The sequence below is a fragment of the Acipenser ruthenus genome, chromosome 11, assembly GCF_902713425.1.
Source record: "Acipenser ruthenus chromosome 11, fAciRut3.2 maternal haplotype, whole genome shotgun sequence".
NCBI lineage: Eukaryota > Metazoa > Chordata > Actinopteri > Acipenseriformes > Acipenseridae > Acipenser > Acipenser ruthenus.
The window spans coordinates 22632675-22648929 of NC_081199.1; the positions used below are offsets into that span (position 1 = coordinate 22632675).

At 37.4% G+C, this 16255-nt stretch overlaps 1 protein-coding gene across 5 annotated transcripts in view; it reads right to left on the reverse strand.

Annotated features, from left to right (window-relative positions):
* The window catches only part of LOC117426176 (histone deacetylase 4-like), a 278893-nt gene that overhangs the window by 81541 nt on the left and 181097 nt on the right, over positions 1–16255 (reverse strand). For all 5 annotated transcript variants that reach the window (XM_059033464.1, XM_059033462.1, XM_034043543.3 and 2 more), the window contains 3 exons: positions 10444–10688; positions 1224–1374; positions 313–433 (listed from right to left, as the gene is read on the reverse strand). In XM_059033464.1, coding sequence (XP_058889447.1) covers positions 313–433; positions 1224–1374; positions 10444–10638 — 467 coding nt within the window. In that variant the 5' untranslated portion in view covers positions 10639–10688. The remainder of the gene's footprint in view (positions 1–312; positions 434–1223; positions 1375–10443; positions 10689–16255) is intronic.

Consider the following 16255-nt stretch of genomic DNA (forward strand, 5'->3'; position numbering starts at 1 on the left):
GCACCTCAATGAAAAATCGTTCAGTAACTGCATTAAGAACCATTAAGATTACTGCAAACATCATAAAAAAGTAAGGGGGCAACAAAAAGATAAAACAAGTGTTCAGCAGACTCAATCATTGGTTAGGGTTTCATCGTTTCCACCAGTCTGGGGTAGTTTTATCTGTAGGAACCACTCCGATATCACTACATCTCTGTAAGCCAAAAAGTTATCATTCTGCTACTACTAAACCTTTAAAAATAAAGGCAATAAGGTGACGCTCACTGTGCAATATTACAGGGCAAGTCAAGGTTCCATTTGTTTTTTACGTACCCATACCAGAAGCGAGGGTCATTCGGCATGCAGTGGTTCAGGTTTCTCTGAGCTAAAGCCTTCTTCTTATTCAAAACAAACTCTTGGAGTTTCATCTTCACCTCTGTGCTGGCCACTGCACCTGTTAATCACAAGAATATGTTGTTAATCTCCAGGGAAAGGGAACAGTTCACAGAACACAGCGTCACACTGTACCTTCCCTCTCAGAGAGGGAACTCTGGCTACACTATGGGCCCTACTTTTAAGAGGAATAAAACAATATTGTAATAGTTTTTAAACCAGCAAGAAGTAGCTGATGCCATATTTCCATATGCTTGTGAGTCTTTACGGTATTTCTGTCTTTAAAATATATAAGAAAAGCCCTGAAGCTTATTTTAAGAAGGTAGAATAATTCACAATCGAGCATCACAATATTTAAACTATACTCATAAGCACAGATACAGACTTGCTGAAATGTCAAAGTCTTTATTTATTATTTATTTTTTAACTACCATAAGATCTTATTACATCTCTTCTGCAGACAGAGTGCTTGCTTAAACTGTGACACTGCATAAACAAGTTAGTGCGTGTTAAGCCACCTGGTTGGTACAGTGGTAATATCTTCATTAGGAACCTTGGTTCTTGCTTCAACATATGCTTTACATGGCTTGCTTATTTAATTTAGAGTGAAGAATTGGGGTAGTGTTATATAACATATGTAATGTTATATTGACAAATGTCAAGGAATTGACCTAACTAACTCAGACTACCTTCTGCAATACTGTAGCAATTAAATTAAGTAACAAATCTGGTTTGATTAAGACAAACTCTGAGGGGGCAGAGTGCATTTTGCACATTCATAGCTCTCAAAAGGACTGAGACGCACTCATTTGCCAATGAACTGCCCTTGCAAGATGTGAATAGGTCCTTACTCTCTTGGCCGCGCTCCTTGTTCTTGAGAAGCTGCAGTTTCTGTTCTCTCTGGTGCTTCTCCATCTCTTGCTCCTGGCGGTGCTTCTCTAGCTTGCGTTGGTGTTCCATCAGCTCCTGTTGGTGCTTCAGAGCCAGCATCTCCTGCTGATGCTGGGAAAACACAACAGAAAACAATACTGTGTTACTGTTTTAATCCCATATGCAGAGAGCAGTAATACGGGTATGCAGATATTCACATGTTTAGTAATTCCCTTTAAGAAGTTTTAAGTTGTTAGGTATTAATTAAATGGAATAAAATGTGATAATTACTCAACACAAAACAAGGTGCCCTTGCTTACACGACTATCAAGTACCCCTCAATAACAAGGTGCCCTTTCTTACATGACTATCGAATACCCCTCAATAACAAGCCCACAGTGTGACTTAATATAGAACCTGTTGCTCTATTTTATTTGTCTCAACTTTCTTAAATCCTGTTGGTATAAAGTCATTTTGATTTCAATTTGCTTGTTTGCTTGGAAATACATTATCTCCACAAGACTGAACCTGCGATTAAACTTGACAAAAAATACATATCTCAGTATGTACAGTGGTAGCTTAAAGTAGGTCTAAGGACATTTGGTACTCATTTGTAAAGGTGAGGGAAAGGCAGCTTTTCTTGTTGTGAAATTAACACATTTATTGATAGGGTTGTTTGGTTAATACCTGACGACAAAAAACAAAAACAAAAACACATTTTACAGGGACAGTACTAGAAAAACGTATTTGCACACCCCTATAATTAAATGATGTACAAACAAGGGCTAAACTGGGCTAAATTCTCAAAGCTATTTGCGCTAAATCATAATTCGCCCATTTCAAACACCAATTACAATTCTAAAACAAATAAACACATTATGGGCTACTAAAAAGACTCTAATTTAATGTCTAAGTTGTATATTTCTGGTCACTTTATTGGGTGTGTTTATCTTTTCTGAAGAAAAATCTCTGTTTTATTTGATAAACCTTCAGTTTTTGCCAAATTCAGTTACCAGTTGAAACAATTGGTATTCATTATTAATCAAATATTGTTACATAGCAGTGTGTGTGTGTGTGTGTGTGATGTTATTACACAATGGCTTTGTCAATCGGGTGAAACAAAGGAAGCCAGGCTAAACCACATTACAGATATTCCATTGCATAACAAGACACTTTGCATATTTATGCTGAGCTGTTTTGACAGGCAGAATATTTATAGATAGAAAAGCACACTAGTGAAAAGCACAAAGACTAGTGAAAATGTGTAACTTGCAACACTGAAAATGTAAGCAACTGAATTAAGCATACCCTGCAAATGTAATGTAATTGCAGTTCAGATTGCACTGTGTTTATTGTAAAGTTAAATACATATTACGAACGAGAAAGTTGCTTCAGGTGTCATTTTAATTGCTTTTTTTGTTACATTGTATTTACTATTATAGGTTGTTTGCTATCATTTTGTGTCTGGGTTCTGTTGCTCCATTATTGAGTTGTATATTTTTTTCCTCCAAATCTGCCTTTACCTGGCACTGAGAATCCTAAGTACCAGTACTGAACAGCCTTCCTTTCAATTCAAACCATGCGACAATGTGCCATTACAACTCCCACCTACTATCTCAGTCTATATAACTGTAGTCGATGGGGCAGTTGAAAGCCTACATTGTCACATGCATTGTATAGAGGGTTCTCCATACAACCCTAAAGCAGCCAGAAGCCAGGTAATAGGCAGAGAACAGTGATAATAATGCAATATGACAGCAACTGAACCCAGAACCAAGCAAAGTTATTGCAAACAACATAAAACAGTAAGGGAAAAAAACCCTATAGTATTATTATTATTATTATTATTATTATTTGTTTATTTAGCAGACACCTTTATCCAAGATGACTTACAGAGACTAGGGTGTGTGAACTATGCATCAGCTGCAGAGTCACTTACAACATCTCACCTGAAAGATGGAGCACAAGGATTTGAACCAGGGACCTCCTGGTTACAAGCCCTTTTCTTTAACCACTAGACCACACAGCCTCCTATACAGAGATTTTTATTGTATTTTTGTCCATAAATTGTAGTAAACAATCTCATTTTATAGACCTGTTATAGTCATTTGTTGAGTGGAAAACACCTTTAATAATTCCCATGTGATCCAAATCAGCCTCTTCTCAATCCTGACTTGGACATGGGGTTTCAGTTTTCAAGTGTACTGTACAATAGAGGCACACACTGAGATTCCTACAGTATCTGTGCTGCAGTTTGATTTGATCAGTTCTCATGATGTTTCAGCACAGAGTGCTTTTGAGCAACACCAGAACAGCTGGATTCACTATTCAGATGGTACAAAAAAACAACCCACAATCAACACAGATTTTTTGGTCATCTACAAAAAAGACCCCAAAAAAATCATAAACACAGAAAAAAGCCAATGGATAAAAACCCCTTTCTTTTCTCTATCACATGCTGAGTTACAGCAGAAAACAGCAGGTTCCATTCAGACTGTAGATACACACTGCCAGAACCACTAGTCATAGCTGCCTCACCCTGCCTTATCAAGTAGCAGTATAAACTTGTGGGAACAGCACTGGCACAAGATGTTGATTAACTACAGATTAAGATAAATGCCATCTGTTTAACTCAAGCCTTGGGCATCCCTCTGTAATCTGCATTAGGCCTGTTTAAGTAACAGGATCACTTACTTTGATACATGAGGACACTGTGGCGGCGTTTACATGCACAAATTATGACCGTTTTCCTCACAACCTGTTTGCCGTACTTTTCAGGAAATGCGTTGCTATGCAGTTGTGATTTAGGAAAAACAAATCGGCCATACCAATGCAGATTATTCAATTCATAGTCATTTAGGGGAGGGGATATTTAAATGTCCGTGTCTAAGTAGGAAAAGAACAACTGAATATCGTGAGGAGAGCTTCATGCGTTGCCATGAAGATAAAAACATTTAACAAGAGAAATGAATTCCTGTGTTGTCGCGCACATTCTGAATTACGCCGCGCATTAGCTACTTGTTTGTCTGGTTAACTTTCCAACACACACACAATTATATAAAATATAATTTCTACATGTTTTACTACTTAGAATTTATAATTGTGTGTGTGTGTGTGTGTGTGTTTGTGGAACATCTAAAAGTTACATTTCATTAACACTAGAACCACCTTTTACAATACATGGTTTTATTTTGAATATAACCTACAATATACATTTTATATATATATATATACACACAGGCCTGTTGTTATCTCTACTGGACCTTGCAGCCATCAATTCCTTTGTTTTATACAAGGTAGGTGTGATTTTATCTTGAAGCTAGCCACAGCGCTTCAGCAGAAACATTTCGATCACAAAACTGCAAAGCCGCAGGCTGCAGCAGCTCAACCTGGATTCTGTGCTGCGAGTGACACACACACACACAAGATAAATCATATGTTACTTTTGTTTTAGATTAAAAACTACTTTTGTTTTTACACACTAGTTTCTTTTGAAATGTTTATTTTATTATGTTTTGCATGGACTTTCTGCTGGACATTACGTGATATTAGGTCAGGAAAACGGGATCTTGACTGCTGAATCCTCGTGAGCCACAAGCACGATTCCTGCTCAGGTTTACATGGGTTTTTACAGCTATTTTTATCGTGAGAAAGCGATTGACCCTGCCCTTAAAGTCCCGCTGCCAAAAGGACTTCCTTTTGCTGTTTCACAATGTATTCATGTGACAACGTCACATAGTCATAACTGTAGAGTCGATTTTCAAGTGCACAAAAACCAAGCCTGTGTTACTGTAACCCTTCTTGTGTTCATCTCCCAATATCATGCAACAGGCAAAATAACCAGATGGGCTCATTTTGTATACGCACAAGTAATTTTGAAGACATAGAAAAAAAAATCTAGAAGATTCTCACATGGTCTGTCATCAGCCTAATATGCCATTTATTGTAGACTAACACAAATTAAACAAGCTGATCACTGTTTTTTCAAATGGTGTTACGCTGCCCCTCCCAAGTTTTATTCCACTTTAATAAGCAGTTCTCAATTTAAAACTGAAATAGCTAAACCTGAAAATGTAGTGTCTGCTTACAATTAAGCATTTTTAATTTACAGTACTGTAGGTGCGGTCCAGAGGGATTAGGCACTAGACATGCTGGAGGGAATAGGCTGTTACCAGGATGAGTTTATGAGTCCCTGTAGCACCATACAAAGGAAGAGAGTGAGGAAACCATGCAGGAGCAATCCCTAAACTCCATCCATTAGGACAGGAAACACTACAAGCAGCCTAATCCATCTAAATGTAGATTAGATACAACTAACACAGAGTCGCAGATCCTGTAAGAATCATATTCTTTCTATAAAAAAAAAAAAAACGCGGTGAGCGTTCTTACATTATAGTAATTACAGTACAGTAATAATAACAATAAAAATCTAAATACAATTTTACACAAGTCTGAATCTGAATTATACAAACTCACAAATGTTTCTTTTAGTTTTTTTTTATTATTATGTTTCTGGAAAATTCCGCTTAATAAAGAAGAGAGCCAATCACAGGGAGCCAGTGACCGTTCTGCTCCTGCTGCACTGTACCCTTGTTCAGTACACAACAAATCGGTTTATGGTGCGCGGAAGAAAAAACAAAAAAAAGAACACAATTGTGCAGGTGCATCATTGTCTAAAAAACACAAACTATGAAGACAGTTACTTGGAAATTGTATTTGCCTTTGTTAGCATGGCAGATGAACCTTCAGCAGTGTGTGACATATGGAGTTTAATTACATAAGGCAGCACAAATTCAGAGCATGTCACCTGCAGAACTAATAGCTATTTCAAATAGTAACACACATTCCCAGCAGACTCAGTTTTGTTTTGTTAACAGGGTATGGCTGTAAGTATTTCCATACATTCATGTTGTTGATTGTGATGAACGTCTTGGATGTGCTCTGGGTTATATACAGGAATTATGAGAAGACATACGTCCATATTTACCTGCATGAACATTTACTTTGCTGCTGCTACTACTTGGCATATCCCATACACACTGAAATTACTGTTGGAACATTTAGTTAGTAAACCAATAAATAATGTTATGACCAAGTTTCATGACAATTGGGTTAGCGGTGCGACATACAGATGCACAGATGGACGGACAGATAGACACCCTCCTATTTTCCCAGAATCTGTTATTCTCAAGAACGTAGGCTAAATAATGTCAATAACAAGTTTCATGACAACTGGATAAGTGGTTCTCCAGATATGTCGGCCTCCACTACATTATATCAACTTCACAAGGTGTTTCACCCCAGGCAGGAGATAACTACTACTGTAATAAATGCTTTTCTGGTAACAAGAGTAAAAAAAAAAAAAAAGGAGTTCCTGGTTTCAGATGAGACCAATAACACCACTGCAAATGTAAGACCTTGGTTTAAGATAAAACCACACAGAGGATGGTTAATAAAATAAAATGCATTATTTAGAGCAATGCTCTCTGAATAGTTAAACAGAAGCAATTAACAATTAGTATTTTAATGATGCCCATTATCACAGATTAACACACATTATCAACGCAGGAGCCCAGGTACATTACAGGCCGGTGTTTGTTATGTAAACTGAAACCTGTTTAATATCATTCCTGGTAAAGTCACCCTCACTCTTATTATCACCACATTGAAATGCCAGACCAGAATATAAATATCATGGGAGTCAATGGAAACTAGCTCCTGATAATATTACTTTTGTTACTGTCACACTTACATTTAACAGCCATACAACTGATTTCTGCCCTACTTAATATCTCTTTGGGAAAGCAATGCATATGTTTAGAAGTTTACATGTCAGTAAGTTGCGGTACAGTATTGAAATGGTCTGAATAAAGTTTGATGGCAGCACAATATAGCATACAGTACACTGGAACGTGTAACAATTGAAATATTACAATGTGGTGTACATGTACAGTGCCATAGACTGTATATTGAAAAGAGTTTTGACTGTAACCAACCCTATTGTAATAAATGCAACTCATGGTACTATATTTGAGTTTCACAGACAACCATGCATTACATGGAGTGGAAAGAGGATAGCTATTGTTGAGTTGCACAATGGAGCTGCAAAAATGATGTAACTGTTCCTCATTATCAACATACCAGGCAAACAGATTATTTTCATGTTTTAACTTGAAGAGCTTTTAGCATTCAAATTAAAACGAAAGTAAACATGTAAATAAATGGTACTACATCTTGGGAGACTACTGTACAGTAAATGGTTTTCCATTCCAATGTACAGATATGGCCAAAGGTTTTGCATCACCCTTTAGAATTAGCAAATTGTGCTTCATAAAGTTGAATGAAATGTAACATGAAATACTGTACTATTATGTATTTTCTTTGATTACACAATGTTAAATAAAATATCTAAATTATACTCATATAGTTGGGTTTTTTTTTTAAAATGATGTCTCACTCCTAAAATTCTACGTGATGCAAAATGTTTGGCCATAGCACTTATTTTGAACACCAAGTTTGTAATATACAGTAATCTCACAACCTTAACCGCGATTCCATAATAAACTACCCATTGAAAATATGTTATTAGTGTCAGAAGTTACTCAGCGCTGCAGTTTTCCAGTCATGTTTAATTTTACACTGAAATATAGCTCTGCTTCCTTGGTGTTGCTAAGTTTTCCCTTCAACGTATAAGTAATGGTTTTCCAAGATAACAACATTATGCTGAAAGTAACACATTTGAAACAGTATTTTTGGAACTACATTTTTAAAATAACATTATGCACTGTCCACAAAATTTACAAACTATTTAACAATATTTTATTATTATTTTTTCTGCATATGCCACCAATTTTTTAGTTGATAAAACTTGCGTCAGGAGGACACAGTTGCAAACTAGTGAAGGTAGAACTGAGGATAGAAGATGCTTCTTTAAACAGAGAATTCTGAGGGTATTGAATGGGTTACCTAGCCATGCTGTTAATGCTGTATCATTGGGATTATTTAAGACACAAATTGATCCATCAGGAACTGGAGCATTAATCTCTTGCTTGAACATTTTTGTACATGTTTTTACATTTAATCTATACTGAGTATTATTTTTTTATGAACTGCGCAGTAAGTTACTTTTCATGGAAGGCCTCTGCTGCCCTATAAGCTCTTTGCCCCATGACCCATGATTTGCACGCATGAAGATTACGTCCTTATTCTCATGAGCACAGTGTTCCTGTCTGCTAAGAACCTACACTACTGGTAAAAAAAAGTTGACATGAATTTTATGGATGCATCTGTATGTCTGTCATTCTGTTTGCATGTCACTCTTCAAGTTGCATGAGCAATACTTAAAAAAAAAAGAGCAGAATGATTCATTTCTATGAATTTTGTAAACTATTAATTTCAACAACAACAAAAAAATTCAGTAAAAGAGCATTAAAAAAAAAAATAGATTAGCGATAAATTTATTTTGGGGTAGTGCTTCCACATGCTGGTGCCAGTATACAGTAATGTATACGGTATGTAGTGCACATAACAAAGGAGAGAAGAAGAAGGTGTTTTACTGATCTCTTGGCTTGCTGCTCATTTTAAATCAAGTCACATACAAAAAAAATGCCCACAAGCTACAACAGAGTTGTTATTGAATAAAGAAGAAGTGATGTGAGGTGTGACAAAAAAGCACACCAGTAGTGGCAGACTCGCTACATTACAGACATTGATTATTTCTTTTCAGATAAGCCTATTTTTAGAACAAAGCATTTTTTTTTTCTTCTATCACTGCAGCAGTTCTAGTAAAAAAAAAAATAGGGGTTTTAAAAATCAACTTCAATTCCCTGGTGGTTCCAAGGAAATGGCATCCTAAGTAAACCAGCAGGAGTGTCCAAACGTTATTCCACAAAGGGCCACTCTGAGACTTTCAGTCAACAAAAAGGCAGATAATGAGCTGGCTTTTTACTGGACCAATATAGCTCAAGTACATAACACAGCCCGTATTAAGAGCACATTAGCAAAAAAGGTTAGTTTTAACCAACCAAAAACCTCTTAGCGATGTGGTTGTGTTTAATATATTAAATACAGCATTTGCATCAGTGTCACAACCAGTTGCAACTGGGCTCAAGAGGTTAGAGGGCAGGATTTAATGGTAATGAAGGCCACATTTGGCTCCTGGGCCTGGGTTTGTACAGGCTTGGTGTAAAGTTATGCTGCAACCACTACTCCAAACAAGATGTCCTTCTCATTCACTGCTTGTCAATTCTGCATGAATCAGTTTTATAATAATGGAGAGCTGTCAGCTATCCATTAGCTCCCCACGCACCCACATTCTGTTTTTAGTAATAGTCGGCACATTAAATAAACTAGCTACTGTAGCAATTTAAATAAACGGTGGCCTTTAAAACAAACTCTGTAATTAATTCATTTATTTCAATAGCACACTATTTTCACAAAATTCTTATCAAAACTTGTTTATAAAGGTGCCAGTGTGTTGAACTTATCTTTTTTAGTTACAGAATAACCACCAAAGCATGTTGCTACAATGTTAATCTGTTGGTTCCTATAACTGTATGTAATCCAACTTAATAAAATATCCCTTTATCATTGTCAGAGAAGCAAAACAGGGAGGTGTCTTTTTAAATGTAAATGTATAAATGTTTCCTATAAGTTTAACAGTGTCATAATTAATTAAGATTATAATATACATCTTTTAGCACCGTGTTATTAATAAAGAGGCATAAAGAGTTTTGAAAACTGAAATCAAGATAATTCATAAACTACAGACTCAGTGATTAAGATTGACGGGTGGATTCATAAAACACACTAAATATAACCCTTTTAAATCACATTTTAGAATGCATACTTTTTGTAATATACTGTAAGCTATATTAACATGTATAAAGCTCATGATTAAAACTGATTACTCTGATTAACATCACAGTATAATGTGCTGTCGTTTACACATTTACGGGTTCTATACATTAGTACTGTATGCACTGTATGTACTGTAACACGCAGTACACTTAGTTTATAACTGATGAATGTAGGCAAAAACCCCTCCAACAAAAAATGAAAAGAACACTGGAGACTACTACTTATTTTGTCTATACAGTATACTACAGGTGTATTTGCTAGGTAGAGGTACATTTTATAGAAGGGCTGTACCTCATATTCCCAGGTAAAAGGTTGAACTGGGGTGGCGTAGTCGGCCTTTACCTTGACGTGCTCCTGTAGCTGGGCCTCGTGTTGGCGGGAGAGCTGCTCGTGCTGCCGCTGGAACTCAGCGATGAGAACCTGCCTCTGGATCTGCTGCTTCTGCTTCAGAGCCAGGAGCTCCTGCTGCAGCTGTTTCTCCCGCAGGTTAGGGTCCGCAGAGGGCGGGGAGAACTGGTGATCAACCCGGAGGTCCATGGGGATTGCAGCTTGGGGGACTTGCAGGGGCAGTGCTGTGCTCACATCAACTGCAGGGGAGAGGGGAGAGGAGGAAAAATAGATGACACGTTGAAATAACACAATGCGTCAGCATGGAAAGGTAGGCCACCCTAATATACGAGAGGGGTATTGCTGCAGAACGAAGGCTCCCACAGCGTAGCTCACAGAGGGTAGTGCTGCGTGCGCAACTCGTAATAGACGTCATAATTATATGCTACAGCCCGATCACATGATAAGGGTGAAATTTAGGTACTAAAACTAAGTTTATTTCATAACAATAACCTAACCCTAAACCTAAGGTTCGTGGGGTATTATGGTCACATGGTAGGGGTGTTGAGAGTCAATGAAGCACAACGTAAATTACGAGTTGCACACGCAGCACTACCCTATGTGAGCTACGCTGTGTGAGCTACCCTGTGTGAGCTTTGGGAGCCTTTGTTCTGCAGCTATATACTCTTGTAACATACAGCAACAGCATGTATAATGAACACTCCTACTGTAACACCCCTGTTTTGAGGAGATGCCCAAAGTTCGCCCACCTGTTCCTTTCAGAAATACAAACAACTTTATCAATATTATAAAAGCAGTGAAAAACGTAAGTTGTACTGAAGGAGCTGTATTGGAAGTTGTTTCTTTTTTTATAACACTGAAATTGTTAAAATACAGTACATGCAGGCAAACTCAATTTAGGCCATTCTGTAGCTTTTGACAACTGAGCCAATTTTGTGTCTACGTCATAAAAATATGACCTATGCAGTGTGGAGTAGTGGTTAGGGCTCTGGACTCTTGACCGGAGGGTCGTGGGTTCAATCCCAGTTAGGAGGTACTGCTGTTGTACCCTTGAGCAAGGTACTTTACCTAGATTGCTCCAGTAAAAACCCAACTGTATAAATGGGTAATTGTATGTAAAAATAAAGTGTAAAAAATAATGTGATATCTTGTAACAATTGTAAGTCACCCTGGATAAGGGCGTCTGCTAAGAAATAAATAATAATAATAATAATAATAATAATAATAATAATAATAATAATAATAATAATAATAAATAAGTGGAATAACTTCCTGTTACGAATGTCCATACAAGGAGCGCTGCAGATCCTGCCTTCATTATCTCAACCAATCACCATCATTTTCATTTATAGTATTTATTAGTCTCAGGATTGCCTCAGGATTGGTCATTTTACACCAAATTCCTAATGCTAAATCACCTCAATCTGGAAGCAAAGGGAACACCTTTCAGACCAATGAATTCAATATATTACTGTATTATCTTCATTAATGTAAAATATAATTAAAATATTACAAAAACAACAGCATTATAAGACTCCACTCCAAGTTTTAGCTTGATAGGTTTTATTTTTTTTCCATAATCATCCTAGGCTTCTAAATGTGTATTTCAGTTCCTGTTTGGGCCTCTTTTTTTCCATGGTCCCATCCTGGTAAAATGCTAAGATACATTTCCAGGTACCCAGTACTGCCCTGCTGGCAGACAGCCAACCTGCTGCCCCCAAGGAAGAGAATCCATTTTAGGCTGACTGCTGGGCTCAATCGACCCCCAACCAAAAGTTGAACCTGTCGCCTCAGAGTCCAATGGGACATGCCGTATGGGTAATCACAACACCACTCGCTTTAAAATATCTGAGGGAGCTGCAACCCAAAGCTTTTTATTGCAGTATGCCTATGGGCCTTTAGGAATAGCAAGTAATCTTTTAGAGTAAAACGTTTTTTTTTATATTCAACAATTTAAAATTTCTGGATTAACAGCGTTTTATCCTCACACATACAGACACAGAGCTGACGGCTACAGTAGTGTGGAGCAGTCTTGACTGGAGGGTCATTGGTTCAATCCCGGGTGGGGAACACTGGTGCTGTACCCTTGAGCAAGGTACTTTACCTAGAATGTTCTGGTATAAATGTATAAATGGGTAATTTATGAATATAAGTATGTAAAAATAATGTGATATCTTGTAACAATTGTAAGTCGCCCTGGATAAGGGCGTCTGCTAAGAAATAAATAATAATAATAATAATAATAATAATAATAATAATAATAATAATAATAATAATAATAATAAAGTAGTAACGTTGGCAGATAAATAGCTACTGAAAGGATCCAGAAGGACCTGGAAGAGGATTACCTGGCAAAGCAAGGCATGCCACTCGGGTTTGGGATACTGCTAATCAATTCGAAACCAAGCAACCAATTAATTTCCATCAAAACTGTATTGCAAATAGTGCACAGGCTGAGCGGCCCAAAAAAGTTTAACTTACATATCAACACACTGAACAGCTCACGTGACACTATCAGCAATGGCAGTGCATGGCGCACATACAACACAGTGTATGAAAACTTTGGTAGGATCTACAATCTCTGAACCAATCTTCTCTGTTCAAAAATAAATGTTGCTGAAGAGGTTGATAATGGTGGATAAACGGCTAGGGTGGATATGTGAAGGGCGGATACTCAACGGATTACTGTAATTGTAATTTGAATCGTCATTGGTACTGTGATACTGTCTCCATATACAACACAGTACAGCAGTTTATTCAGAGAACTTAAATCAACCAATATTGAAATATGTTCCGGTACATGACAGCAAGGCCTATCGTTTTCACACATGTTTTTTATCACTGAAGATCTGCGAGTTATTAAAATCAGCATGTTTACTGCACTGTATGTAGCATGACAGGCATTCTAATATTGTACTGTTAACTGAAACAAATGTACTGTACATCTGTATTTGATGAGCCAACCACATTAAAATTGCTACAACACCAGTACAATATAAGAACACAACAAAAGCTACAGGCCAGTTGGCTCATTAATGCTTGTCCAGTTCCTAGTAGCTGACTGACCTCAAAACTCCATCCAGCCAGTCCCTAGGGATCCCAGTGACTAAGCAGCTTCCCATTCCTCTCACCTATTTCATATCCTCCAACGTGAGTCTGTTTCCAGTCTGGTCTCCCCTAATCTATCTTTGTTCAAAACTAAATAGGTTCTGTTCCATCATACCTTTTAGTGCAGGTATTAGTCTGATTGCTCTTAGCTGGACTCTCTCCAAAGCTGCAATGTCCTTTAAGTAATGCAGGGACCAAAACTGAATGCAATTCAATGCGGCCTCACCAATGGATTATGCAACCTCATCGTAACCTCCCTTGATTTTATACACTTTTAACTACACATCATAGCCACACTTAACTATACACTATAGCCTAGATTTCTGTAAACCTTTTAGGCTAATTGATGTTCACATCCCAAGTTATTTTGATGCTTTATGCCATGCTGCAGGACAATTGGGACACATCTACTAAGCATTGTAGCTAATCTTGTTTTACTTTATCAACAATGGAACCATAGAACCACTTAACTTCTAGGAGACGGCATACTAGAAACTACCCATATACAGTAGACTCACGACTGGTCCAAATTCACAGAAGTCAGGGTCGGTCCATTCAGCAGGCATGCATTTCCTTTTCTGCTTTAAGTTCACAAAAGTCTCAATGGACATGCACACTAATATATGAAGAGTCAAGTGAGAAACACTCATTATTTGGTTTAAAAAGGTGTCACTTATGCAGCCTTCTTCCGTGCACAAGTTCACTAAACAGTACAGCATTTCCAAATGAATCCAAAGTACATTAAACTGTTGTCACTACTGTAGAAAGCTCTACCACTCTCCGACTGCTTTGAAATGGACCTGCCTATTTTAGGGTTATAGAAAAGTAAAATTTAAAAATTAGAACTGTTCAATGCACGCATTTACTGTACCCAAAAAACAACAATCAAACATTTTTCTGTGTTCTGTAGCTTCTGACGATCAGATCTTCATTTTACTATATAAGGTTCAATATTGATTCAATAAACAAACAATGAAGACAGAAAAGACCACTAAAGCTTGCTGCATTAACCAGTCAACTGCGTAAAACTATAGGAATGCCAGGTAGACAAATTATATCGCATGGTCCAGAGTAAGTGGTTAGAAGACTGTGATGACAGATCATAATCTAACCAATTCTGGCTTATCATTCATAGAGATTTGATATTTTTTTGTTACTCTGAAGTTGTGGGGAAAATGCGGGAGGGAGGGAAAAATATAATTGCATATACAAGTGGACCCAGAATAAAAAGTCAGAAAACGCCTGCGTCAGACTATGCTACTGCAGCCAGAGCACCGCAGTACTGACATGTTCATTTTTTTTGTGAATGTGCACCCGATTACAAAAGGGCTTGCATCGCAGTATGCAGGATAGAGGAACGCTATGTACATTCATGCATCTTACCATGCTGATGCGTCGAGAGTGACTCGCTGCCACTCTGCTCTAGAACAGACCAAGTGCCACAAGTTCAAGCCATACACAGCGATTGCTGCTGACCCAGAGTGAACCGACTGAAACAAAAGGCCCTCACAAACACCCATGTCTAGCTAAAAGGACTGCATTGCAGGACTATTTTACAGCAGAATAGAAAATGCCTTTCATAGGCCCGGTCTTGGGAACTTAAGGAAATCATATTCACGATGCAACTAATATCACAAAGAGAGTATTGAGGATAGAACTGAAAATGATCTGCCTGGGACGATGCAGCCCAAGGCTTTCAGCAAGGGAATTCTTCTCTTTTAATAATAGTAATATCATTAACTTTATAAAAGTAGCTTTTTTTTTAAACTCTGCTACAAATATAAAAGCATGCATTGACATGTGGTCATAATATAATCACTAAAATAGAACTTGAAGAAAACTGGAATTGAGAAAACAGCAAATAAAGGACAAGGTTGTATCTATCAAGATTACATTTCAAGAACTTTTACTAGTGGCGTCCATGAATATTCCATAATTAATTTACATTTGTGTCACTTAAAAATAAACAATTAGTAAATAGACAAACTTGACCATGTCCATGAATATACTGGCTCCATTCCAATGCACAAAATCAGTTGTTGAATGCCATGGTGTTGAATAATCAATTAATTGTTGCGTCGCCACAAAATCATTGAAGCAATGGCAACCCTGCAAGCATCTGCAACGGGGCGGAGGCTGGGTGTGAACCGGAGAGCCACACATTTCTAACCTCCAAATATTCAGCAGTGGAGAAAACCAACACCCTCAACCAACCACAATAAAGAAATCAACTCCACACCAAAACGAGAATGTTATGAAAAACCGTGACAACAGACACTGCCCACAGCAGAAACAGCAATGTCAACAACAGACACTGACTCAAGAGACAATGATCACCACAAACAAACATAAAGGGAACATTTTGTGCAAAACATTTAACGATTGTCAAAAATATGCAGGTCAAATATTGATGTCAGCCTTAGCATTCGGTGCAGGCCAATTTATTTCATATTCAAAAGGTACTTCTTCACAGTCTTTTCTATATAAAATGAAATGCTGTCTTCTACACAAATACATATTACAATACTTTATAAAATGTGACGGCGGGATCTTATGATGCCTTTTCTAATTGATTACAAACATTCCTTAGATGATAAAGTTGAAACGTTTAGTTTTATGAAATTACAGTAAATGGAAACTAACACCCCTTGTTTAAACTACCTCATATCGAACAGACTACTGTAGCCAGCTCAGGAGA